The sequence below is a fragment of the Zootoca vivipara genome, chromosome 10 (assembly GCF_963506605.1).
Source record: "Zootoca vivipara chromosome 10, rZooViv1.1, whole genome shotgun sequence".
In the NCBI taxonomy this organism is placed as follows: domain Eukaryota; kingdom Metazoa; phylum Chordata; class Lepidosauria; order Squamata; family Lacertidae; genus Zootoca; species Zootoca vivipara.
In genome coordinates, this window is record NC_083285.1 from 2218799 (window position 1) to 2245207 (window position 26409).

General features: G+C 40.8%; 1 protein-coding gene across 3 annotated transcripts; it reads left to right on the forward strand.

Annotated features, from left to right (window-relative positions):
- The first annotated feature begins 248 nt into the window (after positions 1 to 248).
- Positions 249 to 26001, forward strand: NUDT5 (nudix hydrolase 5). Of its 3 annotated transcripts, none has more exons than XM_060279487.1 (10): positions 249 to 268; positions 10740 to 10878; positions 11493 to 11600; positions 15629 to 15696; positions 16970 to 17022; positions 18285 to 18392; positions 19616 to 19711; positions 21348 to 21449; positions 22603 to 23649; positions 25596 to 26001. In XM_060279487.1, exons 3-9 carry the CDS (start codon positions 11538 to 11540, stop codon positions 22626 to 22628), a joined length of 516 nt encoding a protein of 171 aa, XP_060135470.1. In that variant the 5' UTR covers positions 249 to 268; positions 10740 to 10878; positions 11493 to 11537; the 3' UTR covers positions 22629 to 23649; positions 25596 to 26001. The 3 variants fall into 3 exon arrangements, with proteins under 3 accessions (XP_060135470.1, XP_060135471.1, XP_060135469.1); XM_060279488.1 differs by lacking the exon at positions 249 to 268 and adding an exon at positions 290 to 597 and having other exon boundaries at positions 11414 to 11600; XM_060279486.1 differs by lacking the exon at positions 249 to 268 and adding an exon at positions 290 to 597.
- The last annotated feature ends 408 nt before the right edge of the window (positions 26002 to 26409 follow it).

Consider the following 26409-nt stretch of genomic DNA (forward strand, 5'->3'; position numbering starts at 1 on the left):
GTTCACCGAGTGAGAGTACAGGTTATTATACAGTATCTCCGCGCCCTCCGAGCCCAAGATCGAAGTGCGGCGCTGGAGGCTCCGAGTGCGCGTGCGTAGCCTTTACCCTCCTTCGGACTCCTGCCTCGCTGCACCGCAGAAGCGGGGAGCTCATTGGTGGAGCCGCCTGGCGCGTCCCGCCCACGTGCTGCTCCCCCGGGCGCTGTGCGCGAGCCAGTCAGAAGCGCGGGATTGGAGGAGGCGCTTCCCCCGCCCTGCGGGCCCCGAGGTGAGAGCGGACTCGGAGGAGAGGTTCCCTCTCGCCTCTGCCGCTTCACTGCTGGGGGTGGGCTAGATGACCCTCGAGGGTTCCTTCCAGCTCTGCGATTCTGTGGCACTGACAGGCGAGCTGAATCTCTCCGCCCCGCCCCCCGCCCCGTTTTGAGCGCCAAGCTGGAGCCCCTCCCTCCCTCCTCCTCAGGAGGAAGCCCCTCAGCCTGGGGGCCGGTGTAGGGCAGGCTCGCCATTGAAAAACGGAAGCACTGGCTAGAGGGCTGCCCAGGATCCCCTCCACTGGGGAAGCAACTCTGCCGGCTGGTCGGTTTACACAGCCCGTGGGTATGTAGCTGTTCCCTTCCGGTTGTCTCTTGCTGAGCCTCGGGCAGCGCTGAAGGCTCTGGGACTGGGAGCAAGCCGGTCTAGCCTCACCCCCTGGCACCCGAGGGGCCGCCAGTCCCGCAGATCCGCTCTGACCACGGGCTGCCTGTGGTTCTGGATGCCTCCCCATGAGCTTTCCCACAGGTTCATCATCACCCCTGAGGACGGACTGGGCCTCCTTGTGAATGGGTACTAGAGAGAGGAAGTAACACAGTAGGGATGACATGCTTCTCCTGGAAAATAAATGCTGCAAATGCCCCAGTGGCTTGCAGGGCAACTTCATTCTAAAGCTATATAAAGTATTGAGAAGTAGCTACCGGTATTTGCACATCTGGTTGGCACTCATTTGAAGAGTTAACAGTGCCTGCTGTGGCTGTAGAGACTGACACAGGAGAGAGACATGCTTTGTTTGCAGCTGAGGCAGATAAAGGCATTGCCTTGTGCTGGTGCAGATGCACCACAACAAAGGAGTTTCTCTGCACTCCTTTGCACTAATCAGGAGGCAATTACCTTGCATGACTCTCCTTGAAATCAAAAGGAGCTGCAAACTCCTACCATTTTCAGGGAGATTTGCATTCATAGGAGACGTTCACCACCAGTTGTGTATGGAGTTTCTTTGCAATATTTAAAAGATACTGGAATGATAAACTATCTAGATACAGTACTTTGTTTGATGCCCAGATTTGTTTCTGAATAGCACATTCAACCACTTGTTGACAAATTAGTCAAAAATCCAACCAACTGATAAATCAGCAAGGTTAGAATGTGAAACCAACTTTCATGTATCTCTAGCATCAACAGTGAATTACCGTATATTCCGACGTATAAGACGGCTGGGTGTATAAGACGACCCCCAACTTTTCCAGTTAAAATATAGAGTTTGGGATATACTTGCCGTATTAGAATACGACCCAGCGTATAAGACGACCCCCGACTTTTGAGAAGATTTTCCTGGGTTAAAAAGTTCTGTAATCTTATACGCAGGAATATACATATAAAACTATATATGCTGACAGGCTGGTTAATTTTAACTTATTTTGCAAGATTTTACATTAATGGTATACAGTATAATCCTAACCTTATCTACTCAGAAGTTAATCCTCTTGAATTCAGTGGGGCTTTCTCTCCAATAAGTAGAACTAAGATTAGAATAAAATAAATTAGTATCTACAACAAAATAAATTACCGGCAATATTAGAAGAATATAAATATTTAAACTCAAATATTGAACTAGAAGAAATAGTACAAGTAATAAAAAAAAATGAAAACGGAAATCACCGGGCCCTGATGGAATTTCAATTAGTTACTATAAAATATTAGATGAGGCCATGCTTCCAACCCTGAAAAAGTTTATGAACAATATACTAGAGACTGGGAAAACCCTGGAATCATGGAAAGAAGCATTAATAACCTTAATACCAAAGCAGGGAGCAGATTTAACAAATACCAAAAATTACAGGCCAATCTATAAAATTTGGACTACAATATTTTTACAGGAATATTAGCAAAAAGATTTTTTTGAAAAATCTTGAATTGAATAATAAACGATGACCAGGCTGACTTCCTATCAGGGAGACAATAACAACACAAGAACAATAATTAATCTATTAGAATATCTGGAAATGAAACCGAATAAAAGAACAGCAACGATGCTAGTACACACCGAAAAGGTCTTTGATAATGTTTCATGGGACTTTTTGTTGAAATCTATAGAGGCAATAAAATTAGGAAATAAATTGTAGAATTAAAACAATTTATAATAACCATTGAGCCAAATTAATTATAAACAACAAAATAACAGAAACATTTAATATCGAAAAAGGTATCAGACAATGTTGCCCATTACTGCCACTTTTATTTATTACCATATTAGAAACATTAATAGCCATAAGGAATGAATCCAAAATAAAAGGTATTAATTTGGGCAACAGATACTATAAACTCAAGGCCTTCGCAGAAGATATTATAACTACTGAAAACCCAATTGAGAGTATATTAGAAACATTATGAAGTCTCAGGCTTCAAATTAAATAGTGTCATACCTTGGGTTACAGCTGCTTCAGGTTGCGCGTTTTCGGGTTGCGCGCCGAACCCGGAAGTCCCGAACAGGTTATTTCCGGGTTTCAGCGCTCATGCATGTGCAGAAGCGCTAAATCACGCTTTTCGCATGCACAGAATTGCGACTCGTGTGTGCGCAGATGTGGCGCTGCGGGTTGCGAACGTGCTTCCCGCACAGATCACATTCACAACCCGAGCATCCACTGTAAAGATAAATCCAAATTAATAGTGAGAAGCGTGAGTGAAGTGGAAAAGAGAGAATCAGAAATTAAAACAGGACTTAAAATAACAAATAAAGTGAAATACCTGGGCATCTGGATTACGAATAAAAATATAAATCTATACAACAATAATTATGGAGAAAAATGGTAAGAAATAAAAAAAGATTTGGAGATATGGGGGAGGTTGAATCTGTCACTGTGGGGTAGGATGTCAATAATTAAAATGTCCATACTACCAAAGATGTTATTCTTATTTCAAACCTTACCAATAATTAGTGGAGTCAAATGTTTTAAAGACTGGCACAAAGACCTGGCTAAATTCATCTGGAGAGATAAAAAACTGAGAATAAATTATAAATTATTAACAGAAATTAGAGACAGAGGGGGTTTTGCGGTCCCAGATCTTAAACTATATTATGAAGCAACAAGCTTTGTTTGGCTCAAAGAATGCATAACATTTAAAAACACTAAAATATTAGACATAGAGGGATGAGATAACGTTTTTGGATGGCACGGCTATTTGGGACATAAGAAAGTGAAAAACCACAGAGGGTTCCTTAATCACATACTGTAGTAAGGAAGGCCCTATACAAGGTTTGGGAAAGATACAAAACACTCTTGGAGCCCAAAACTCCATGGTGGCTTTCACCAGTGGAGGCAATTTCCGTCCACAAGAAAAATATGGATAATAATTGGCCAGAGTATAAAGATTAATTAGAAGGGGAAAAAATCAATTTAAATTGGAAAAAAATGAAGAACTTAAAAGGCTAGAAATTACCTGGCTACAATACCATCAAATAAATGCAATTTTTGAAAAAAATAAAAGAACAGATTTGAAAACAAAATTTCAGCACTAGAGAAGGAACTGTTACAAGACATTATAAGAAGACATTATCAAAAATGTATAGGTTACTTCTACATTGGATTCTTAAGGACGAAGAAATAAAAAAGTAATGATAAAGTGGGTGCAAGATTTAGGCCACCCCATAGAATTACAAAAATGGGAAGAGTTGTGGAATACAAACCTAAAATTTACAGCATGTTACTTAATAAAAGAAAACTTTATGAAAATGCAATTTAGATGGTATTTAACCCCCACAAAATTGGCTAAAATAAATAAAAGTTACAATAATAGATATTGGAGATGCAAATCTCATGAAGGAACTTTTTTCCACATGTGGTGGACATGCCCAGAAATTAAAAAATTCTTGGACACGGTCTACAAGGAACAAAATATTAAAATTTACATTTAATAAAAATCTAGAAGCATTCCTACTAGGGATTCTAACAAATAACATTACAAGTGAAAGAAGAACATTTCTCTATGCAGCAACTGCAGCAAGGGTACTACAGTAATGGCAAAGTATTGGAAGAGCGAGCACATTCCATCTAGAGAGGAATGGCAATTAAAACTGAGAGTACTTGAAACTCGCAAAAATGATGGAATCAATAAGAAATAAGTCATCAGAAAATTTAAAAAAAGAGTGGGAATGCTTCAACAATTATTTATCAAAACAAGGCGCCATATCTAAGATTTGGTTGTGTATGGAATAACTCCGTAACCCCCCCCCCTGTAATTTCTGTAACAGTAGGGAAATTTTGTTTCCTCATATCAAGATGATGAGGAAACATTAAACACAGGAAAGATTTTACAGTACAGTAAGAAAAAATGAACTGTTTTGAGGTGGATGGAAGTCCATAACAAGTATATACATATAGAGATTCAATCCATATGAAAGGTATTTAAGAAAAATACGAATACAGGATTGAATCATATTGGATAGTATCTAACAAAAGATACATAATGTTATTTTTGTAGGTAGGGGTGGGTATGTGTGTTTTTTCTTTTTCTTTTTCTTTTAGAAAATGTGGGCTCCTGTCATTGTGTTGTCTTTTTCTTTTTTCTTTTCTTGAATATAAGTAGAGATGGAAGGTTTCTCTAGGTGATATTATTTGATTTTGTTAATATTATTTGATTCATATAGAAGTTATCAATTGTATGTGTTTGTTATTTATGTATTATTTGTAAATGTGTATATTTTTAAATAGTGAGGAGGAATTAAAAAACCTTTTAATTAGAGTGAAAGAGGAGAGTGCAAAATATGGTTTGAAGCTCAACATTTAAAAAACTAAGATCATGGCCACTGGTCCCATCACCTCCTGGCAAATAGAAGGGGAAGAAATGGAGGCAGTGAGAGATTTCACTTTCTTGGGTTCCATGATCACTGCAGATGGTGACAGCAGTCATGAAATTAAAAGACACCTGCTTCTTGGGAGAAAAGCAATGACAAACCATCTTAAAAAGCAGAGACATCACCTTGCCGACAAAGGTCCGTATAGTTCAAGCTATGGTTTTCCCAGTAGTGATGTATGGAAGTGAGAGCTGGACCATAAAGAAGGCTGATCGCTGAAGAATTGATGCTTTTGAATTATGGTGCTGGAGGAGACTCTTGAGAGTCCCATGGACTGCAAGAAGATCAAACCTATCCATTCTGAAGGAAATCAGCCCTGAGTGCTCACTGGAAGGACAGATCCTGAAGCTGAGGCTCCAATACTTTGGCCACCTCATGAGAAGAGAAGACTCCCTGGAAAAGACCCTGATGTTGGGAAAGATGGAGGGCACAAGGGGAAGGGGACGACAGAGGATGAGATGGTTGGACAGTGTTCTCAAAGCCACCAACATGAGTCTGACCAAGCTGCGGGAGGCAGTGGAAGACAGGAGTGCCTGGCGTCCATGGGGTCACAAAGAGTCGGATACGACTAAATGACAACAACAAATATATTGAAATAAATTTATATAGGGGGAAATTAAAAAAGCAGAACTAAAATTGCAGCTTTATAAATATATATATTGTAACAAATTTTATTTTATTTTCAATTTATACATCTCAAAATAAACATTTTACGTAATACCATGTAACAGTTGACTTCCCTCCTTCCCATTTCATGGTTCATTTTACTTACAGTGGTTCCTCGACATCCAAATGTTTCAACTTCCAAAGGTTTCAACTTACGAAGTCAGCAAACCTGGAAGTATTTTCATCCTGCGCATGTTCTGCGCCTGCGCAGAAGCGCCGTGTGCGGTATGCGCATGCGCAAAATCGCACTCCGTGCATGCGCAAAATGGACGCTTCAGCATCTGAAGGTTTCGACTTACGAAGAGCACCGCCGAACGGATCGCCTTCGTAAGTCGAGGTACCACTGTATCGATCCATTCCTGCATATTTTACTATAGCCAATCTAATCGTTTCTCCATTTTACATCCTTCAGATATTTACCATACTGTTGAATTCATCTAAATGCTACCAGCATTTTAAATTGTTCACTATTATTTTCTAAATATTCCGCAAAAATGGTCCACTCTGGAGCAACTTCTTCTTGCTCTCTTATCTATAGGTTACAGCTGCTGCTTCTGCAAATTCTGTCATCTTAAGTTGACAATCTTCCTTACTAGGGATCTTGCTCACTTTCCATTTTGGGGCTACTAGCAAAATTTGAGCCACCATGGTTGCGTACATAAATTTTCCCCCCTGACAACTGGGAACTTCAGACTGAAGTATTCCTAACAAAAAGACCTCAGGTTTTTTTCGGGGAATGTTGTTTTAAACATTTTTAAAAACTCATTGTAGATAATTTCCCAATAGCCTTTAGCCTTTTTACATGTCCACCACATGTGAAAAAATGTTCCTTTTGTTTCTCTGCATTCCCAACACAGATCTGATCCAACTTTGTACATATTGACCAACCTACTCAGGGTTAAATACTATCTGTGCATCATTTTCATATAATTCTCTTTCGAAGCATAACATGCGGTAAATTTCAAATCACTTCCAGATTTCTCCCAGACGTTTAGGTCTATGTTATGCCCTATATCCATTGCCCAGTGTGTCATTGAAGCTTTGACTAACTTGTCTTTCATTTCCCATTCTAATAATAAGTTATACGTTTTTGACAATTTATCCTTATTCCATAATAATTCTCTTTCAAATTATGAGCTTTGATCCGGAAACCCATTTTAAAAAAATCTAATTTAAACATATATATTTGATGATACTGTAACCAATCCATAATTTGGCTCCTTACTTCTTCCATTGGTTTCAGTCTAGGTTCATTCCCTGTAAATTCCAACATCTCGATGTGTAGCCCATTGTCTATTTATGTTAATTCTCTTAATTGTGATTGCATCAGTGGGGGATACTATGATTGCAGCTTTAATACCTGTTTAGTAACTGCATTCAGAATTTCCCTGATGCTTTGGGGCTGTAAAATATGCAGGAATTCACTTTGTTTGTTCTAGGTCATTGCACTGTAGGCTACAGTACAATGGGGCACTCTGTTTCTTGCAATGGGGCACTCTGTTTCTTGCATTTTACAGTTGCAACTAATTTTGTTGAAACAAAATAAAAAAATTCCTTCCAGCAGCACCTTAGAGACCAAAATTTTCATTGTGAAATAGAAAATCGGGGTACACAATCCACGTTTAAGGGGTCCAGAAATGAACAGAGAGGGGACACACTCATTGCCCACACAGAAGCCATATTTCTACCTGACATCGGGAATCAGGTCAAAGGGGAAACTGCCTGAACCAAGGGAAGGAATAATCCCTTCTTGCCCAGACTTGCCCCAGGATGCTCTCCACCCTAGTAAACATTCCACGATTATCATAAACCCTGCTATCAACACCCTAGAGGGGCACACATAACAAAAACCAAGTCAGGATGTCTGGAATGACAAGCTATCACGATCATTACACAAAAATCCCGTTCTGGCTGCTGACGAAGCGTCTCCGTCTCCCTCCCAGAAGAGATTATCGGTTCCAGGAAACGCAACCGATCCTGTGTTAATAAACTATGTCAATTAAAAGGACTAATTGTTTTATACTGTATAGCCAAAGCTTTTTCTCCATGCCCTCTCCTAGGCTGAGATTTCGTTGTATTTTTTAACCATGTTACAAGCTGTCAAAACGTTCCTTGAAAATGTCAATACGAAGTTGCTATGTATCCACTGTGTTCCCTCCTTCCCGCTACAATGATTGTATAACTCCTTCCCAGAACAGCCTTAAAGTGTAACTTTTGATACCTTTCAATTGATATTGTATCCACTAGACAAAACGTTCCCGCAAGCTTCATTTCTATTAACTTTTGTATGCTCCGTGGCTCAGTATATGTTTATGGACAACTTTATATGAATTCCTATATATCCTATGGACTTTTTACTCTCTGCGCTTTCCACCTTGGCATTCCTTATCCCACACTGCCACCTAGCCAGTCTTTGACAAAATGACACTAATACACAAGCTCAAGGAAGAAAAACAACTTTATTTAGATTTTGATATCACTGACATCTGCCGCATCTCCAACCGAGTTGCCTGAAACAATAAAGGAATGTACATAAGCATCAACTGGACTATCACCAGGAACTGTCACCTTTTGTTTTTCCTCATCAAGGACTATCAACTTGTTTGTCCTCACCGGATAGCCCTCCTCCCAAATCCATTTATCGCCTTTCATACAATTGTGTAACCTGTACAGAAAAACCTATAAAACTGTCAACCTTCCTTTGTTCTGGGTTCTTCACTCCATGCTGCTACGTGAGTGGAAGGACCCTGTTGCAACAGTTTTTTATTCTTTAATAAACTGTACTTTGCTTTTGACAGCCTTAGTTTGGTCTCTGTCACTCTACGGCCAGCGGCAACATCGTGCCTGCTTGCCTGGATCCTTGGGCTCTCCCTGGGTCAGGATCCATTTCTCTGGGTTCATAGGAACCAGCTTAAATTTTACTTCAATTGGTATGAGCTTTCGTGTGCATGCACATTTCTTTAGATATGTGTAAGATATGTGTATCTGAAGAAGTGTGCATGCACACGAAAGCTCATACCAATGACAAACTTAGTTGGTCTCTAATGTGCTGCTGGAAGGAATTTTTTTATTTTGTTTCAACTATGTCAGGCCAACACGGCTACCTACCTGTAACTAGAACTAATTTTGTGAGGAGCTTCTAAAGTTTCAGTACAGTACTGTATAAAGCAACCCCACTTGTTTTCAGAGAGGTTTCACTCATATTAATTTAATTCTTTACTTTCTTATATCTTTGTCTCACAATTTTTCATAAAATTCACTTAATTTGGGTGCTTAAATTGATACTCCAGTACCAGTTGGCATATATTATTATGGTTGTTGCAATCAGAAATCATATTTAAAAAATTATGTCATGGAGCAATACTGTGTTCTCATGCTTGAATCTATTCAGCTATGTTGGTTGTTTATATTCTTTCAAATACTGTATATGATACTTTTGATAGTATCAAAGTCATCTGGCTAATTTGTACCCATTAATGATCATAATATAAGTAACAAAGTAGCCACATACTTCGTATAGAATTAACCCACAGTTAGGGGTGGGGCAATCTGTAAACAATAGCTTTGCATTGTCCAGGCAGGTTTTTAAAATACCAGTTTTTCCAGTGCTAGATTATATATTTAGTAAACACTCTTTGGCAATGTGAACAATTTAATTTTATTTGTTGCTGCTTTAGTTTTTTGCTTTAACTTGCTATACTAGTTTATATGCTTTATATTATTATTATTATTATTATTATTATTATTATTATTATTAACCTTTGTGTTTCTCATTACACTGTGATCTGCCCTGGCAGCGTCAGGCTGCATGCACATCATACATTTAAAGCACATGACTTATCCTAAACAGTCATGGGAACTGTAATTTACCCCTGACAGAGCTATGATTCCCAGCACATACTTAACAAACTATATAGTGCCCAAGATTCTTTGGGGACAAGTTATGTGCTTTAAATGTATGGTATGCACACAACCTTAGGTAAAGGTAAAGGGACCCCTGACCATTAGGTTCAGTCGTGACCGACTCTGGGGTTGCGCGCTCATCTCGCGTTATTGGCCGAGGGAGCCGGTGTATAGCTTCCAGGTGTTATAAGAATTTTGAGGTTATATATATATATATATATATATATATATATATATATATATATATATAAAATAATAATTGTTCATAAAACATGTACATGAATGTACAGAAACATGTCTGAAGCAGCACAGGAAAACAGGCCTGACTGACACCATTTTGACTCTCTCTGACCAGGTGTTCCTCTGCAAGGAAGAAGTGGGGTGGGGGGAACCTTCTCATTGTCTCAGGAATTAAAGTGATAATCCCTGGCATCCTGATACCTGAGTGCCAGACAAAAGGGTGTGATTAACTTGGCTGGGAAACAGGGAAATGTAAATATCTCTCAATTTTGTTGATTAGGTTTTGGGGGCAGGGGGCAGGGTCCAGACTGCTCAGATTACTGCCACCAGACCTCCCCGTTCATGATGTACCTATGATGAATCTAGGGAGGGGGGGTCTTGGGCTACACCCCTTCTGTGACATATGGATGATGCTTCTGGGGGGTGGGCTGAAACCAATTTCAAATTTCTTTTTAAGGGCAAGACATCTTTGTTTGGGGTTCCTTCCTTGTTCTCCTGCGTGAGAGGAAGGACCCTGTTGCAACAGTTTTTATTCTTTAATAAACTGTACTTTGCTTTTGACAGCCTTAGTTTGGTCTTTGTCATTCTACGGCCAGCGGCAACATCGTGCCTGCTTGCCTGGATCCTTGGGCTCTCCCTGGGTCAGGATCCATTTCTCTGGGTTCATAGGAACCAGCTAAAATTTTACTTCACAGGTCATGTGGCCAGCATGACAAAGCCGCTTCTGGCGAACCAGAGCAGCACACGGAAACACCGTTTACCTTCCCACAGTAGCGGTTCCTATTTATCTACTTGCATTTTTGACGTTCTTTCGAACTGCTAGGTTGGCAGGAGCTGGGACCAAGCAACGGGAGCTCACCCCGTCACAGGGATTCGAACCGCCGACCTTCTGATCAGCAAGCCCTAGACTCTGTGGTTTAACCCACAGCACCACCTGGGTCCCTTCAAATTAGATAAACTAGGTAAATCATAGGATATTTAGTATTGGAAGAGAGAGCTACAATTAAAAGAATCTTAAATTTAAACAATTTGTTAAATCTGCATAGTTATATTAAGTTTAGAATATATGTCCTGTTACTTTAGCGAGAACATTTTAAAACAAGCAATTAAAAGGTTTTTAAAGTATTACTCAGCTGATAGAATAAATATTGCAATCCTCATTTTTTATTATTAAAGGTTTTCTTGGTTTACAAAGATATGTGCAATGTCTCTCATAACATTTTTACAAATCACTTTGATTTGTTGAGACATTGGGGAGGAAAGGGGTCGGGTGACAATGTTTCTATTTTGATTAATGTGTGTGGGGGTGCAATCCTAATTTTTTATCTTAATTGTGACCTGGATTGTCTTCTCATCTGGTTTGGATACTGCACTGTTGATCTTATGTTCCAGTGAGATGAAGGCAGACTCTTTCACCAATGAATAACCAGTCTCTAGTTAGCCAGTATGTTACTTGCCTGATCTGGAGTCTACATTTTGTGTTTATATTTGCTGCAGGGTTAACTTGTTAATTTAGAATGAAAAGGATGAATGGTCTGACTTGATCCTGAGGGCAAATATTGACTCTGGTTTGTAGTTAGGTGGACTTTGTGCTTGAGGTGACAGACCAACATCGCTGAAAATGGAAAAAGAAGCATCTGCTGAAGCTCGGAAAACCACCCAAGAATCTATAGTTAAAGAAGAGGTATGCAATGTTTGCTTGGTTTTTGGCATGCTATTTTGAAGCATCTTAGTTATTGTGATCAAATACTGGGCTTAGCATTGCATAATATAGTATGCAAATGCTATGTTTTCTACTGTGATAATGGGAAAGCGGCACCTTTATATGACTTAGCAAGACCATTTCCTATCATCCAGAGATCTTGCAATTCCAACCTTTTGTCAGGATAGCTGTTTTGCTTTGGGAGGTTATTCTGTGCTAGGTATCAAAAGTTTGGAAGCTGTTATGAGATGTGTTAGGAATAAGAAAGCATATGCATCAAAGTCCTTATAGTGTATGTCTGCACTGCAGTTATAAACATAACCATATTTAATCAATCAATTCATATTTTTTATTTTCTTTTATACTTATATTCCATTATTCACCAAATGGTTCAAGGGTGGGTTACAAACATAGGGAACAAGTTGTACTGAACACAGCCCAGCTTGCTTTTGAGCAAACATGCATCACACTTTCCCATTGAAATTAATGGCAATCTAATGCTCTTCAACATGACCTTAATTGCTCTGAGGACGTTTGTGTTATATTAAGTGAGTTGTGCGTTGGTAATCAAATTTCTGTTGATTCTCAAGGATCAAGAGCAGGGTTCATGGAGTTCCTCACTTAACATCCACCTGACTTCTTGATGTGTCTAGTAAGATGGGACTGCCTCAGTGTGCAGAAATCCGGTGTCCATCAGAGAGACTTGTTAATAATCTGTAATATTTTTCATGCTTAGCTGCCTCTAAATTGATTTTCTTGATCTCTTGCTTGCATGGTGCATTTTTGCCACTTCAGTGGGCCATGTAATGTCCAGTTTACCTACCTCTTTCCGCCTATCAATCACATGCCCGTGGGTTGCTGTGAGTAGTTGGGGTAATGATTTCAATTTGTGTTACAACAGTGTAGTGGGTCACAATAAATCTCTCTAGTCCTTCATACGGTATCTTTTGTGTAACATTGTGTTACATTTCAAACAATTGCTGAGTCATTACGGGTCTGGTGCGAGTGTGTCCAGTGTGACCATGACAGAAGAGGAATTTCATGTGTTTTCTCCCACTTAGTGATTAAGTTATTGTTATTTACTACATTCTAGGCAACAGTTCTCTGGAGAGTCCACAGATCTAAACCGTTTTAAAATAAACTCTTAATTTCCACAAAACCTGATTTCTGAGATCAACATAGCCTCTTAACTGTTACTTATGAAATCAGTTCAAGAGCTCTTTTCTCGTGGTGTTGCTAATATGCATTTCATTTGTACCTCTGAATGTACCTATAACAGCAGTTATTGATACTAAACAATACAATCATAGGTATGTTTACCTGGAATTTAGTCCTAGTACATTCAGTGGAACTTACTCCCAGGTAAGTGTGCATAGGATTGTAGCCCTGAGCTCCTACTCACTTGCCTTTTCCTGTTGCCTCTCCTTTTGATTCCTGCTGTTCCTTCTTATTGTTGTCTTCTCTTCTCTTTTTTTCCTTCCTAACTGCAGTTCTAAAGTCATGAAGGATTTCTGTGGCTCAATGGCTTCCTTCCATTCACTGGCCACACCTACTCTGTCAATAAATAAAGCATTAGTATGATGTCCTTGGGGTCCTACAATAAAGCGTGGCTTCTATAGGTCACAGGGTAAGCCAAAGTAACTACCGTAGGTGTCTAGTAACTCAGGTTCACACTCACCATAAAATTATCCAAAGTAAACTTCTGTCAACACCCACTGAATTGCAGAATAGTAGGACTATCCTAAGTATGTTCGTCTGTGCAGATAAAACCTTTTTTAAAAAAGGTTTCTTAATGAGGCTTGGCATAGAAAAACAATTGTAGGTATAGAAAAGTAGAAAAAGGAACGTACCAATCACCTCAGTAAAGCCAAACACCATGATGAGAATCTCTTTGAAGTCCGAGCTTAAACACAACGGTCTATGCAATTCTGCAGAATTTTTCTCAGTCTTCTTCACTCCAGACTATGTCTGTTTATTGTCCAAATCTAATTATTTTATCAAACAGATATTTCCAGCTTGTGAGAGTGGCTTCGGTGAGTGCCAGCCATGTTGTGCTCTGGGACCCAGCGTCCTGCCACTTGCACCTTGGTGCCAGCTGACAATCTCGGACAATCTGTGGGTCTACGAGACAGTCCTCCCCCACCCTGGAGGGAGTCTGGCAGGGCTTATTACCCCCATATCAACCCTGAATTACCGGCACGGCTGAGGTCTGACTGTGTAGGAGTCAGCCATTTCTCACCGCTGGAAACAGGAAGCTCCAGCATAGCCAGTGTTGAGGGGTGATGGGAGCTGTAGTTCAGCATCTACTGGCCATCATGTTGGTGAACTCTACAATAAATAGGAAATAATGTTTCTACCTAATGCACTGACCCAACATATCAGACTTGCTGTTCCACTATCAGTCCTTTTCACCTGGCTCCTCCAACTGTCATTCTCACCTTGACTCTACCCACCATTCTGTCTCACTCTTCACTGCTCTTCTCCCACATGTTCTTCTAATAGGACTAGTACTAAAATTCTTCTCTCCAACAAGAATGTAAGAACCACCTTGCTGGAACAGGCTGACATCCAGCCCATCCAGCATTGTTTTCCAACAACTAGAGATAACAAGTGAAAGCTCACAAAGGTGGTGGCCATTTGTTCATTGAGTGTGGTGTGCAATAAGCAAAAAAACAAAATTAAAATAATTTGGGCATGGTACTCTTGAAGGGAACACAGAAGGAGTGTTTGAGTCTCATCACAGTGTGAATTAAGAGCAGAGTAGTCTTGAATTTGGTTTCATACCATTCTGCCTTTATTGGGCAACCTTTGCTTTGAGAGAGAATGCAAGTCCATTTCACCATTTCATAGTGTAGTGGTGGGTGACCTGTGGCCCTCCAGATGTTGTTGGAATCCAACTATCATCAGCCTCCGCCAGCACAACCAATGGTCAGGAATGGCGGGTGCTGTAATGCAGCAGTATCTGCAGGGTCAGAGGTTTCCTATCCCTGGTTCACTAGAGGAAAAGGCACATACCTGTTGTTTCCCATTGCCTTTGATTGAAATTCTAGCACTCTCCGTAGAAAATGACCATGTTGTAAAAATAACAGTGCCAAATTATTCCAAATATTGTTGATTCCGGCCGTTTTAAAAAAATGCCCTCAATAGTTAGTGTTGTAAAGATTCCTTCCTGTTCAGGGCATATGATCCTTTCCAAGAGCACATGAGAAAATTATAGAGGGCTCCCTTTACTTTGAACTTGCACACATCTCTGTGTTCACAGCAAATAGTTCTTCATTCATTTAATGTAATGCAAATACGGTACTTTGGTAATGCCTACCATTTTGGAAATGAAAAGGTTCCAAGAACTTGGGCCAGGAAGGAGATTAATTATGAATTCTTCAAACTGTTTTATGCTTAAGGTAATGAGACAAATTCCAGTTGAAATTATTTTCAAATCCAGGACAAGGCCCTGTTTCGTTTATTCTTCATCAGCTATAGTCTCATGGTGTACCATGTACAATTGTGTACCAATTTGTCTCATTACCTTAAGCATAAAACAGTTTGAAGAATTCATAATTAATCTCCTTCCTGGCCCGAGTTCTTGGAACCTTTTCATTTGATTTCCTGATTGCACCAAGAACTTCAATTTCTACAATACCATTTTGGAAATGGCAAAACTATTCCTTCATCTATAAGTAAAATCCTGCAATTACTGAGCTGAAAGAGATGCTGATGATGACTTCAGTTTTCCATATTGGCTGTAACCACAGTGGAGGCAGTTTTCATATTGTTCCAAATCATCATCTTTGTGGTGAAAATAAAGGGGTCATAGTAGATAGGTCGATAAAGATGGTCAACCCAGTTTGCAGCAGTTTTGGAAAAGCTTGAACCCTGCTTGCTAATTTTCCATGGGCATCTGATTGGCCACTGTGAGAACAGGCTGCTAGACTTAGATGGGCCATTAGCCAGACCCAGCAGGCTTTTCTTAAGTTTTTTAAATGTTTTAAGTGATCCCCCCCCCTCTCAAGACGATTGCAGAAAGAAAATGGGTGAAGCTGGAGCAGACAACTTACATTGATCCTGAAGGTCAAACAAGGTAATAATTTTTACTTATTGTTTTCTAAACCATGGGGTTTTTAAATAGTGTTCTAGGGAGCTCTAAGGTTTATATAGGATTCTTCATTGAGGACACCAGTGATGATGACGACAAGCCACACCTACTGAAATCTCCTATTAAAGGTGCAGGTGCCCTGCCCCCCCCCCCGCCCGCCCTTTCATGAGCTGGCTCCTCAGACAACATCCCTGAATTCTCTGCAGATGTTCATGGCCTAATAAACCCTGCTTTGTTAGCCAGGAACACTTCATCTGAACCAGCTCTGCTTCTTTTACTGTAATTCAGTTTTTTCCCAGTTGTCTCAATTTCTTACTCATATTTATGTTTCACTGGAACATAGAAAAGCCACAGATTGTGGTGTTGGCCTTAAAAGTAACTTACTTGAGAATCTTGTCTTTCATTAAAAAGAAAGAAAGAAGAAAGTTTCTCATGTATTTGCATAAGTTTTCCTGAAAGTTTTTAGCAATGCCTAATGTATATTGGAAGTTCCTAGGTGCATAGCTGCCAAGTTTTCCCTTTTCTCGCGAGGAAGCCTATTCAGCATAAGGGAAAATCCCTTTAAAAAGGGATAACTTGGCAGCTATGCCTAGGTGAGAGTTGGGAGGGGCCCCCCTTCTTTGTGAGGCAAGGATTAAGATCTACTTTTGAGAGAGGGAATTGTCTTTTCTTCGCTCTTTTTATTTTTATTTAGATTTGTTTTTTATTGTATGATGACAAAGTTTCTTTTTTTAAAAAAAAATAATTTTTATTAAGGATTTTCTTGGTTTACAATGACAAAGTTTCAATAAAAATTATGGAGGGGGGAGTAAGAGCAGGGGTTGCTCAATATTCCTAGTGCTCAGAGGTTCGGATTTATGATCTGGAGTTTCTTCCTGTGACAGTGAAAGCAGAATGAACTGGGAAGAAATGCTGCATCGATTAGGCAAAAAAGAGGTCATCTTTGTTTTATTTGCATAATTTATTCCAACTGCAGAATTCTGCATTTGTTAGATTCATTTGGTGCATACTTTTGATTATTTTTTAAAATTTTAACATTTTTAAGCATATACTCAGCCTTGATTATGCTTTGAGACTGAGATTTTTGTCATGAAGAAGAAAATTTCTCTGTGACATCAGGAAGAACTCCGTTCTTGAAGTGCCTTAGGATGTAGAGTGAGGTATTATAACAGTAATAATGATTAACATCTCATTTTTGGAATCAACATGTCTACATTGACATTTATCTTCTTCCCATCTTCTCCCTTCCATTTAATAGAGTATGGGAATCTGTGAAGCGTACTACCAGACAAAAGGGGGTTTCTGCTGATGGTGAGCAAGTCTTTACATTGACAAACACAAAACACCTATTACATCACTAGCTGCTGAGAGTCCCCCAATGTTAGATAAACTGGGGACATACATAAGAGAACACCAATATATATGGGAATATTGATTGTTGAGATTTAGTCGTTCACCAAATTTCAGGCAAGTATTTTATTATTGTTGAAATTTATAATAATTATAATGATGGTTTCCATTTTCATTCAGGAGCTAGTGGTTAATAACAGTGACTGTATGTGTGAACAGGCCCCCAGGTATGCCCTCAAAGCTAAGTGATCTGCCAGTCATAGAATCATAGAGTTGGAAGAGACCACAAGGGCCATCCAGTCCAACCCCCTGCCAAGCAGGAAACACCATCAAAGCATTCCTGACAGATGGCTGTCAAGTCTCTGTCTTCCCTTCCCCACCTTTTATCATCAGAGTGTGGAAAGGAAGATGCAAAACAGTGTGGTCTAGTACCCGCTTGGATACTTGCTGCCACAGCAGCACTGTTAAGATGGTTTGAAAAAGGAGCCATATGAATTTCCTAAACTAATGTTTGTTTCCAGTTGTGTTTTGGAGAATCCTGGTGTTCATTAAAAGCTTCTTCAGGGCTATAATCAGTGAGAGCCAGTGTGGTGTAGTGGTTTAGAGACTCATAATCTGGGGAACCCAGTAATCTGGGGAACCGGGTTTGCGTCTCCGCTCCTCCACATGCAGCTGCTGGGTGACCTTGGGCTCGTCACACTTCTCTGAAGTTTCCCAGCCCCCCTCACCTCACAGAGTGTTTGTTATGGGGGAGGAAGGGAAAGGAGAATGTTAGCCGCTTTGAGACTCCTTTGGGTAGTGATAAAGCGGGATATCAAATCCAAACTCTTCTATAATCAGGAATGGCAGACTAGCTTCTCCGATGGACAGCTTGCCACCTATTCCAGTCTTCCCCTATGATTGGCAGCTGCAGTGGAGTGTTGGGTGGTTATCTTCTCCATTCGCCTATGTGGATGGTATGACCCAACAGGTCAAACCAAGCACCTTAGGTAAACTGAGGATATGCCCTAAACCATCTTCCAGAATCCTCTGCAACATTCAGGGCTTCCAAATAGATACTGAAATTGTTTCCTGAAGGGAGAAAGTGTGAAAACCATTGTTCTGAAAATGGTAACATGGACACAACCATCAAGTCCACTACATGAGATACCTTGAGGGAGTTACTGATCTTCATCTGTTTCAGTGCAGCAATGTTTTTGCAAGTTTCTTCTCTGTATTGGCAGGGGTTGCTGTTATTCCAGTGTTGCAAAGAACTCTTCACTATGACTGTGTTGTCCTAGTGAAGCAATTTAGGCCTCCCATGGGGAACTACTGCTTGGAATTCCCTGCAGGTAGGTGGTTCACCTCAGCTTCCTTGTTAATTTTAAGGTAAGGCCCTTGCCATTGTGAGAGAGGCACTAGCTGTATCTTGGGATGCTTAGATGTTTGGAAATAGGCCACAAGTCCTGTGTTACAAACCCCTTGGGATAAATTCTTTCAGTGGTATTGCACCCTGGACACATCTGCACATTACTATTTCTGATTTTATCAGAATTAATGCCTTATAACTAGGAATGGAGGAGAACTTTATTTGGCCTGCCCTTTTAAGTGAGCAGGCCTATTTTACACCTTCCTGACTAAGACAGATTAGAACACAATTATCCTTTTGATCTTGCACTTCTCTGAAATTTTTTGTTGGGGGAAAAATCAATGTGTAAAAATGTGTATTTTAGGATAAAGTGCATCCAGAAAGGGGGGGGAATACATTGATGGAAAAATACATTTAAATATGTTCTTATATACTGTACAAGCTTTTTTTAAAAAAAGAAAATCAGAGATGAATGAGGAAAGTGGATGGAAGACACTTACAAATGAACCCATGTCAAAGAGCCAGACCAGGAGGTAATTGCTTAAAACAGTTGAAAGCAGCAAAGAATGTTGAGAGGGAAGGTTAGCTTTCACTTGCCTCCCCTCCACACTTCTTTTTGGCAAACAGGTCAAATATTGTGTAAGATACATGTGTTTGTCCTACACATCTAGTCTGTTATGGAGCCTCAGGATTCTAAACATGCCCCCATAGTCTGTACTCTTCACAACTTGTGTGCCTCATCCTGTGAAGAATCTTGCTGGTAACATCATTATGAGATTGGCTTTTCAATGCATAAGTATAATGCATTTTAATAATTAGAGTAGTGATAGGGAGCACCTGTGGGCCTCTAGATGTTGTATGCCAGCTCTCATCCCTGATCATCAGTCACATTGGCTGGGGCAAATGGGAGTTGTAACAAAATTTGGGGGGCACCAGGTTCCCCATCCATGAGTTACAACAGGCATCCCCAAACTTCGGCCCTCCAGATGTTTTGGACTACAATTCCCATAATCCCTGACCACTGGTCCTCTTAGCTAGGGATCATGGGAGTTGTAGGCCAAAACATCTGGAGGGCCGTAGTTTGGGGATGCCTGAGTTAGAACATTTATCTTGCCACTAAGTCTTGTGCTTTCTTCCTAGCCATGCCAATGTCGCAAACCCCCCCCCCCCAAGTCTTTTTTATTATAGCTGATCTTTACATCACAGGTCTAATTGATAGCAATGAAACCCCAGAAAGTGCTGCTTTACGTGAGCTGGAGGAAGAAACAGGATACAAAGGGGAGATCCTTGAATGCTCTCCAGGTAACTTCTGTATTTTGTCTTGATTGTTTGAATGGAAAATGTTGGTGCATGTCTGTCAGGGGTTGTTGTGGCTACTCTTGAGTAACGACTCTCCACATCTGCTTGTCTTTAAGGTGTTTTTATTTGTGCACATTATTTACAGTGCTAAGTGTCCGCAAATCATGTCTGCTCAGTCTGAGTCAGAACCTCGCAATGCCTTTTTTCTGTTTCGCGCCCAACATAACAGCCCGGGAACCCCTTTGTCCTACGGGGAGCCGTTCGTCTCAATTCAGGCGTTGGGGGGAAGGGCCTTCCTTCTGACTGCTTGCCGGTCCCTTCCTCCCCGGCTCTCTGACGCTGCCAGAGCCTTGTGACTCCCCTTCTGCTTCCTGGCTCCTGTGATCTGATCCGCTGCTGGACTTACTGCTCTGCGAGGAACTCGACCTGGGGGGGGGGGTGTTCCCTATAAGCCTTCCCCCTTACAATGTCCTTTTATGGATTTCTGTATTTTAATGTTTTGTTGGAAGCCACCCAGAGTGGCTGGGGGAACCCAGCCAGATGGGCGGGGTATTAATAATAATAATAATAATAATAATAATAATAATAATAATATATTATTATTATTATTATCATTATCATTATCATTATCATCATCATCATCATCATTATTTTATGGAGCACTTTGCAGTTGGAAATATCAAACATAACTGCCATACCATAAATGCTGTCTAATTATTTTGTAATAAATGCATGCTGGAATATTTCACCAGTGCAAAGAGGCAAGTCCTAGCAAACTCTGGACATACATATGAAGGTGCTGATGTAACTGGTCAGAACACTTGCAACATTTGGGGCTTTATAGCTGAGAAAAGGGGAGACGGGCGGGGCATGAGGTACATAAAATTGTACATGATGTGGGAAAAGTGGATAGGGAGAAAGTTTATTTCCCCCCCTCCTCTCATACCAGAGCCCAGGATCATTCAATAAAGCTAAGGGGTTAGAAGCTCAGGACAGATGAAAGGAAGTACTTTCCCCAAACTGAGCCCTTCTAGGAGAAGGGAAACTCTGATCCTAAACCTCTGCTGCCTTGCAGGATATTTTGGGGAGAAGGAAAGGCTAAGGTGTAAATCCTACACAAATTTGGAGCAGAGTCCCGAAGATGGTTGGATGGTGCCTTGTCTGCCTCCTCCTGGCAACTCCTGCAGCCAAGCTGTGCCAGATGTATTGCTCCGCTTTCCTTTGAACCACATCAGTGAGGCTGAGATGGGAGTCTTGTCGTCTGGGCAGCCCAGGACCTCCAGACACACTCCCCAGGCTTGCTCCCCAGAGAGGTCACTTGAGTGCTGCTAATGTAGCAGTTTGTCTACCCCCAGAGGCCCACTCATTGTCTCTCAAGACAGATGGATCCCAACAGCAACTGGTTGTTGTAAGATGCTTGGCTATCCAGTTTCTGAATTCCATGTATTTCTCTGGCTTGCTGGAACTAGAGGATCTGAATGTATGTACTGTGTTCCCTAGTCTTCAGCGGCACATTACGAGTTGTTTATCTAGTCCTTAATTAGGAGCAGATTCTGTGATATTTCTTCTGTGTCTTTGAGAACAAATGTGTATTTATTAGCATGTCAGGAGAATAACTGAAGAATGATGCTTTCTGTAGCTTTGTGCTTGGATCCTGGATTGACTAACTGTACATCACACATTGCAACAGTCACCATTAATGGAGATATTCCTGCCAATCTGAAGCCCAAACAAAAACCAGGTGAGTCCACCACTTGATATAATCTTCTCTTATTCTTGTATCAAAACATTTTCAATGCCCTATTTGAAACACCCCATATTTATACACATAAATTCAAATTTCTATTCATTTTGGTGTCTTTCTGCAAGGAGCCAAACATAATTCCTCAATACCGTATAAGAGTTGTCAATGTTATACCTAATAGCCAGAAAGCAGGAGTCATTGTGTGCTTTATGGGAAATACCGTAGTAGCATTTTTGTGGACTGTCCTATTTACAGGATGCAAGTAAGGCTTGTACAGTGTGACGACTGCTCCACTTTAAAAGCATATATAGTATGATTAACACATTTTTAAAAAGGATCTCCAGGCTCTGCAGACTGAAGCTGTGCCCTCCAGAGTTCTTTCACTGCTTGGCACAATTACAGATATAAGAAACAAAGTGGCATGGTAGCTCTTGAACTGTCTGGGAGCTGCATAAACCTAAGTTCAAGAAGGTGCAATAAATATTAAGAGTCTGCCTCCCCCTTGGTCTCATCCCCCTCTTTTAGCTGCATGGGAAGAAGGGTTCAGTATGTGGGGATCCAGGGCAGGGGGCTTCCTGGATCTGGTCGGAAGCTGGGGAGATTGAAGAGCTGGGGCCTTCAGGGGCAGAAGGTGGGGAGAAGTAGAGGCATCTTGGGTGTTCTAAGTGGCAAGGCTGTTTAGGAAGAGGCAAAGTTGAAGGGTTGAATTGTGTGGGGTTGCTAGAGACAGAAAAGTGGCTAAGTGTCCTGGAGCATTTAGAGAGACAATTCAGATAAGTGGCTTTTAGGCTTAAGAAGTAGAGCAGCACTGGAGCCACACCAAGCCTTGTTCACAATCTCATGCATGCTGAGTACCACCTCCCACCCTCCATGTGGCAGCACAAACATCTGCACCTAGGGAGCCTTTGCACATGTGGGCACTGTATATTCAGACATCAGGGACTGTACCAGCAACAGCAGGACCACTTGATCCAACCCTGATCCTGTGTTGCGCCATTCAGGAGCATTAGCAGCTATATAGAGCTATGTTTCAATAATATTGTGGATAAATGTTTCAGCAAGGGAGTCTGATATCAGAGTGAAAAACAGAAGTATCTAGAGTCACAAACCTTAATTCCCATTGTGTTTCTGCTTTGTTTTGTATATGCAGAGGAAGGAGGTACGTTGTCTACTTAAGTTCACTATGGCTGACATCACAGATAAGTATGCTAGATACTTCTGAATATTCCAGTGTAGTTTTGACTCAATAAAGCCCTTTTGTCTTTTAAATTCAATAGCTATCTCTTTCTGGGTCTCCCTAACTTTTTTCAGTAACACGTTGAGTAGTCGAAACAAAATTTAAAAAATCCTTCCAGCAGCACCTTAGAGATCAACTAAGTTTGTCATAGGTATGAGCTTTCGTGTGCATGCACACTTCTTCAGATACACTGAAGCAGAAGTCCCCAGACGCTTGCTTATATATATGAAGCGAACTTTCCTATGGAAAATAATGGAAAGTAGATTAATCCGTTCCAGATGTATCCGTGGAGTACTCAACCTGAAGCGTACTTAACCTGAAGCATGGGTGTAATTGGTTATGAACACAATTGTAATTGGTTATGAACACAATTGGTTCCAGAAGTCTGTTCATAAACTGAAGCGTTCATAAACTGAAGCAAACTTTCCCATTGAAAGTAATGGAAAGTGAATTAATCCGTTCCAGATGGGTCTGCAGCGTTTGTAAACCGAGGTGTTCATAAACCGAGGTTCCACTGTAATCTAGTCCTCCAAACCCTAGTTCATGTGTACCATAGAATAACTCCCATCAATATTGGCAATAGAACACCTCTTTCTGATTCCTGGTGACCCAAACACTTGCCACTGTCTACCTCTACCCACCATTACTCAACGCTAGGGGGAGTAAGCAGTTTTTTGCAGAAACAGGTGGCCTTGGGTAGAGGAGCAAAGTACTGTGAATAGGAGGCATAGTCATGTCAGCATAACATGAATGGGACTGGTTGTAGCTCACTGGCTTTCCTTATGAGTTTCAGTATATGTAAAACTCATCTTATTTTCAGTTTGCTTTAGACTAAAAGGGGAGTCACCTTGTGGAATAGAGTGGAAATTATGTAATGCCTCATTTTCTTTCTTTCCCCTCCCTCAGAGTTTGTAGAAGTTGTTACACTACCAAAGAATGATTTATTGCAGAGAATTGAGGGTAAGTACCATCACTGAAGAAAAGATTCATGAAAATTGAAATGGTGGCAGAGTTTGGAAAGTCAGGGCCTTCTAAAAGGATTTTCTGAGAATGAAGCATTTTTTTTTCTTGAATGCCAGGGAAGATTCCCAATAGGAGACCTATTTTACTACCTGGCATGAGTCTTCTGAGCAGGGATGCTTAGCTACACCTACATAAAGGTAAAGGTAAAGGGACCCCTGACCATTAGGTCCAGTCGTGACCGACTCTGGGGTTGCGCGCTCATCTCGCATTATTGGCCGAGGGAGCCGGCGTATAGCTTCCAGGTCATGTGGCCAGCATGACAAAGCCGCTTCTGGCAAACCAGAGCAGCACATGGAAACGCCGTTTACCTTCCCGCTGTAGCGGTTCCTATTTATCTACTTGCACTTTGAGGTGCTTTCGAACTGCTAGGTTGGCAGGAGCTGGGACCAAGCAACGGGAGCTCACCCCGTCACAGGGATTCGAACCGCCGACCTTCTGATCAGCAAGCCCTAGGCTCAGTGGTTTAACCACAGCGCCACCTGGGTCCCATATTACCCTCCAAAATATCACAGCAAACCGTTACTTCATTCATACATCCTTGAAAACTTGTGAGTAGATGGTTGAGGCAGGATTTCATGTCCCTATGGAACTGCAACTATTAGCTGCATCACTGGCAAGAAGAAAAGATCTGCTTGTGGGTACAGTGAAACTAAGGGGGGGGGAGAAGCAAGATGGAGGGGAACAAATAAAATACATAAAATATACAATTTGGGGGGGGGTCGAAAGGAGAAGAGTGGAGGAAGTAACTGAAAACTCTTGAGAGGCAAAAAAGACTGTGTGTGAGAGTGGTTTGGTCACTGGCCATATTTTTAAAAAGAGGCCTGAGTTTAAAAAGTAATTTTAAGCATTTGATCAAGTGTTTTGCAAAGGGCTGTTCTCTCCTATGTTACCCTCTGCTGTTTTTCCTCCAAACCACTAAAGTTCCTTTAAAAAAGAAACGACCTCAAGGATTTTAGAGCCAAACTACATCATCAATATGGCTGAACTCTCGAGGTTTAAAACAAAACAGCAAAGTCTTTCTGCGTCTGGAACAGGGGTGGGAAACCTTTTGGCTTGAGAGCCACATTCCTTTTTGGGCAACCTCGCAAAAGTGAATGTTACCACTGTGCTACCACTGTGGTAAAATTTAAGTACAGTCGTACCTTGGAAGTCAAACAGAATCCGTTCCGGAATCTGTTCAACTTCCAAAATATTTGGAAACCAAAGCACAGCTTTTGATTGGCTGCAGGAAGCTCCTGCAGCCAACTGGAATCCGCGGAAGACCTGTCGGACTTTCGGCTTCCATAAATAGTTTGCAAACTGGAAATGTCACTTCCAAGCTTGTGGCATTTGGTAGCCAAAATGTTCGAGAACTAAGCTGCTCGAAAACCAAGGTACGAGTATAGTAATATTCTCCTGACAATTTAAGATCACACAATTCAGAGAGAGCTGATTATTTTGTTGTTGTTGATTGAACTTGATGAGAACCACCCAGAAAACTTTGTTGATTATTTTTGCAGATTTGCTTTTTCGCAACTACCACATTGCAGAAGGTGCATGTAAAACCAAGTTGAACTCAGTAGTAGTTTCAACGGCGTTAAGTTCATACAATGCAAAGTTTTGTGGCTTGAAAGCAGAATGTAAAAAAATTAGCTCAGTCAGTACAGCCTGAGTCGATGTGATCTCAGGGTCTTGGATTTGAAGCCCCACGTGGGGCAGAAGTTTCTGGCATTGCAGGGTGAGGTGACCCTTGTGGTTCCGTCCAACTCTACGATCCTGTTCTTCTTTGATTCTAACGATAGATGTTTCCTCAACATGTGTGTGACTTGTGTTCTTGGGAACACTAGGATTAAACCAGTCTTGCTTATACTACTTTAACAAAATATATATCTATTTTTTTCCAGAGTTGGTGTCAGAGGAGCACATGATAGTCGATGCAAAAGTATATGCTTATGCCTTGGCACTGAGACACGCAACAGATCAGCCATTCCAAGTGCCATTTATGAAATTCTAAGATATGGGGTCACGAAGAGTCGGACACGACTAAACAACAACAACAACAACAACAACAACAAGACTGCTTAGTCGTTTGGAAGGATGTTCTTGTATTGAGCTAAGGCAGCATTTCTTTCCTGTGACTGTCAACAAGCTGAATGTAACAGTAAGCTTTTTCTTAAAAAAAGAGGAGAGTTTATAGCAGTCTAACTGGCATGTTTATTGAAAAGAAAGAAACAATTTCACTTAATTCAATTTCTGTATCCAATTAACTGGAGATTTCCTGAGAACAATAAATCTCTTACTGCCTTCTGACAGGATATTGTTCTTCTTCTATTGTCTTGGAAATTCTGAGCCCTGAAATTAGTGTGAGCAGAAAGACTAGCTTTGTGAGGGGCTGGAATCTGGCTTATTTGTAAATCAGGTATTACTTGTTTTTTCTCCCAAGGGCCTTAGAAGGAAATAGGAAAACAGTGTACCATATATTCTGGTGTATAAGATGACTGGGCGTATAAGACGACCCCCAACTTTTCCAATTAAAATATAGAGTTTGGGATATACTCGCTGTGTAAGAAATACGACCCGGCGTATAAGACGACCCCCGACTTTTGAGAAGATTTTCCTGTGTTAAAAAGTAGTCTTATACGCAGGAATATACAGTAAATGCTTTCCTGAAGCAGCTGTACGCATTATGCATTTGATAATTAGCTTCAAATTGCAGGG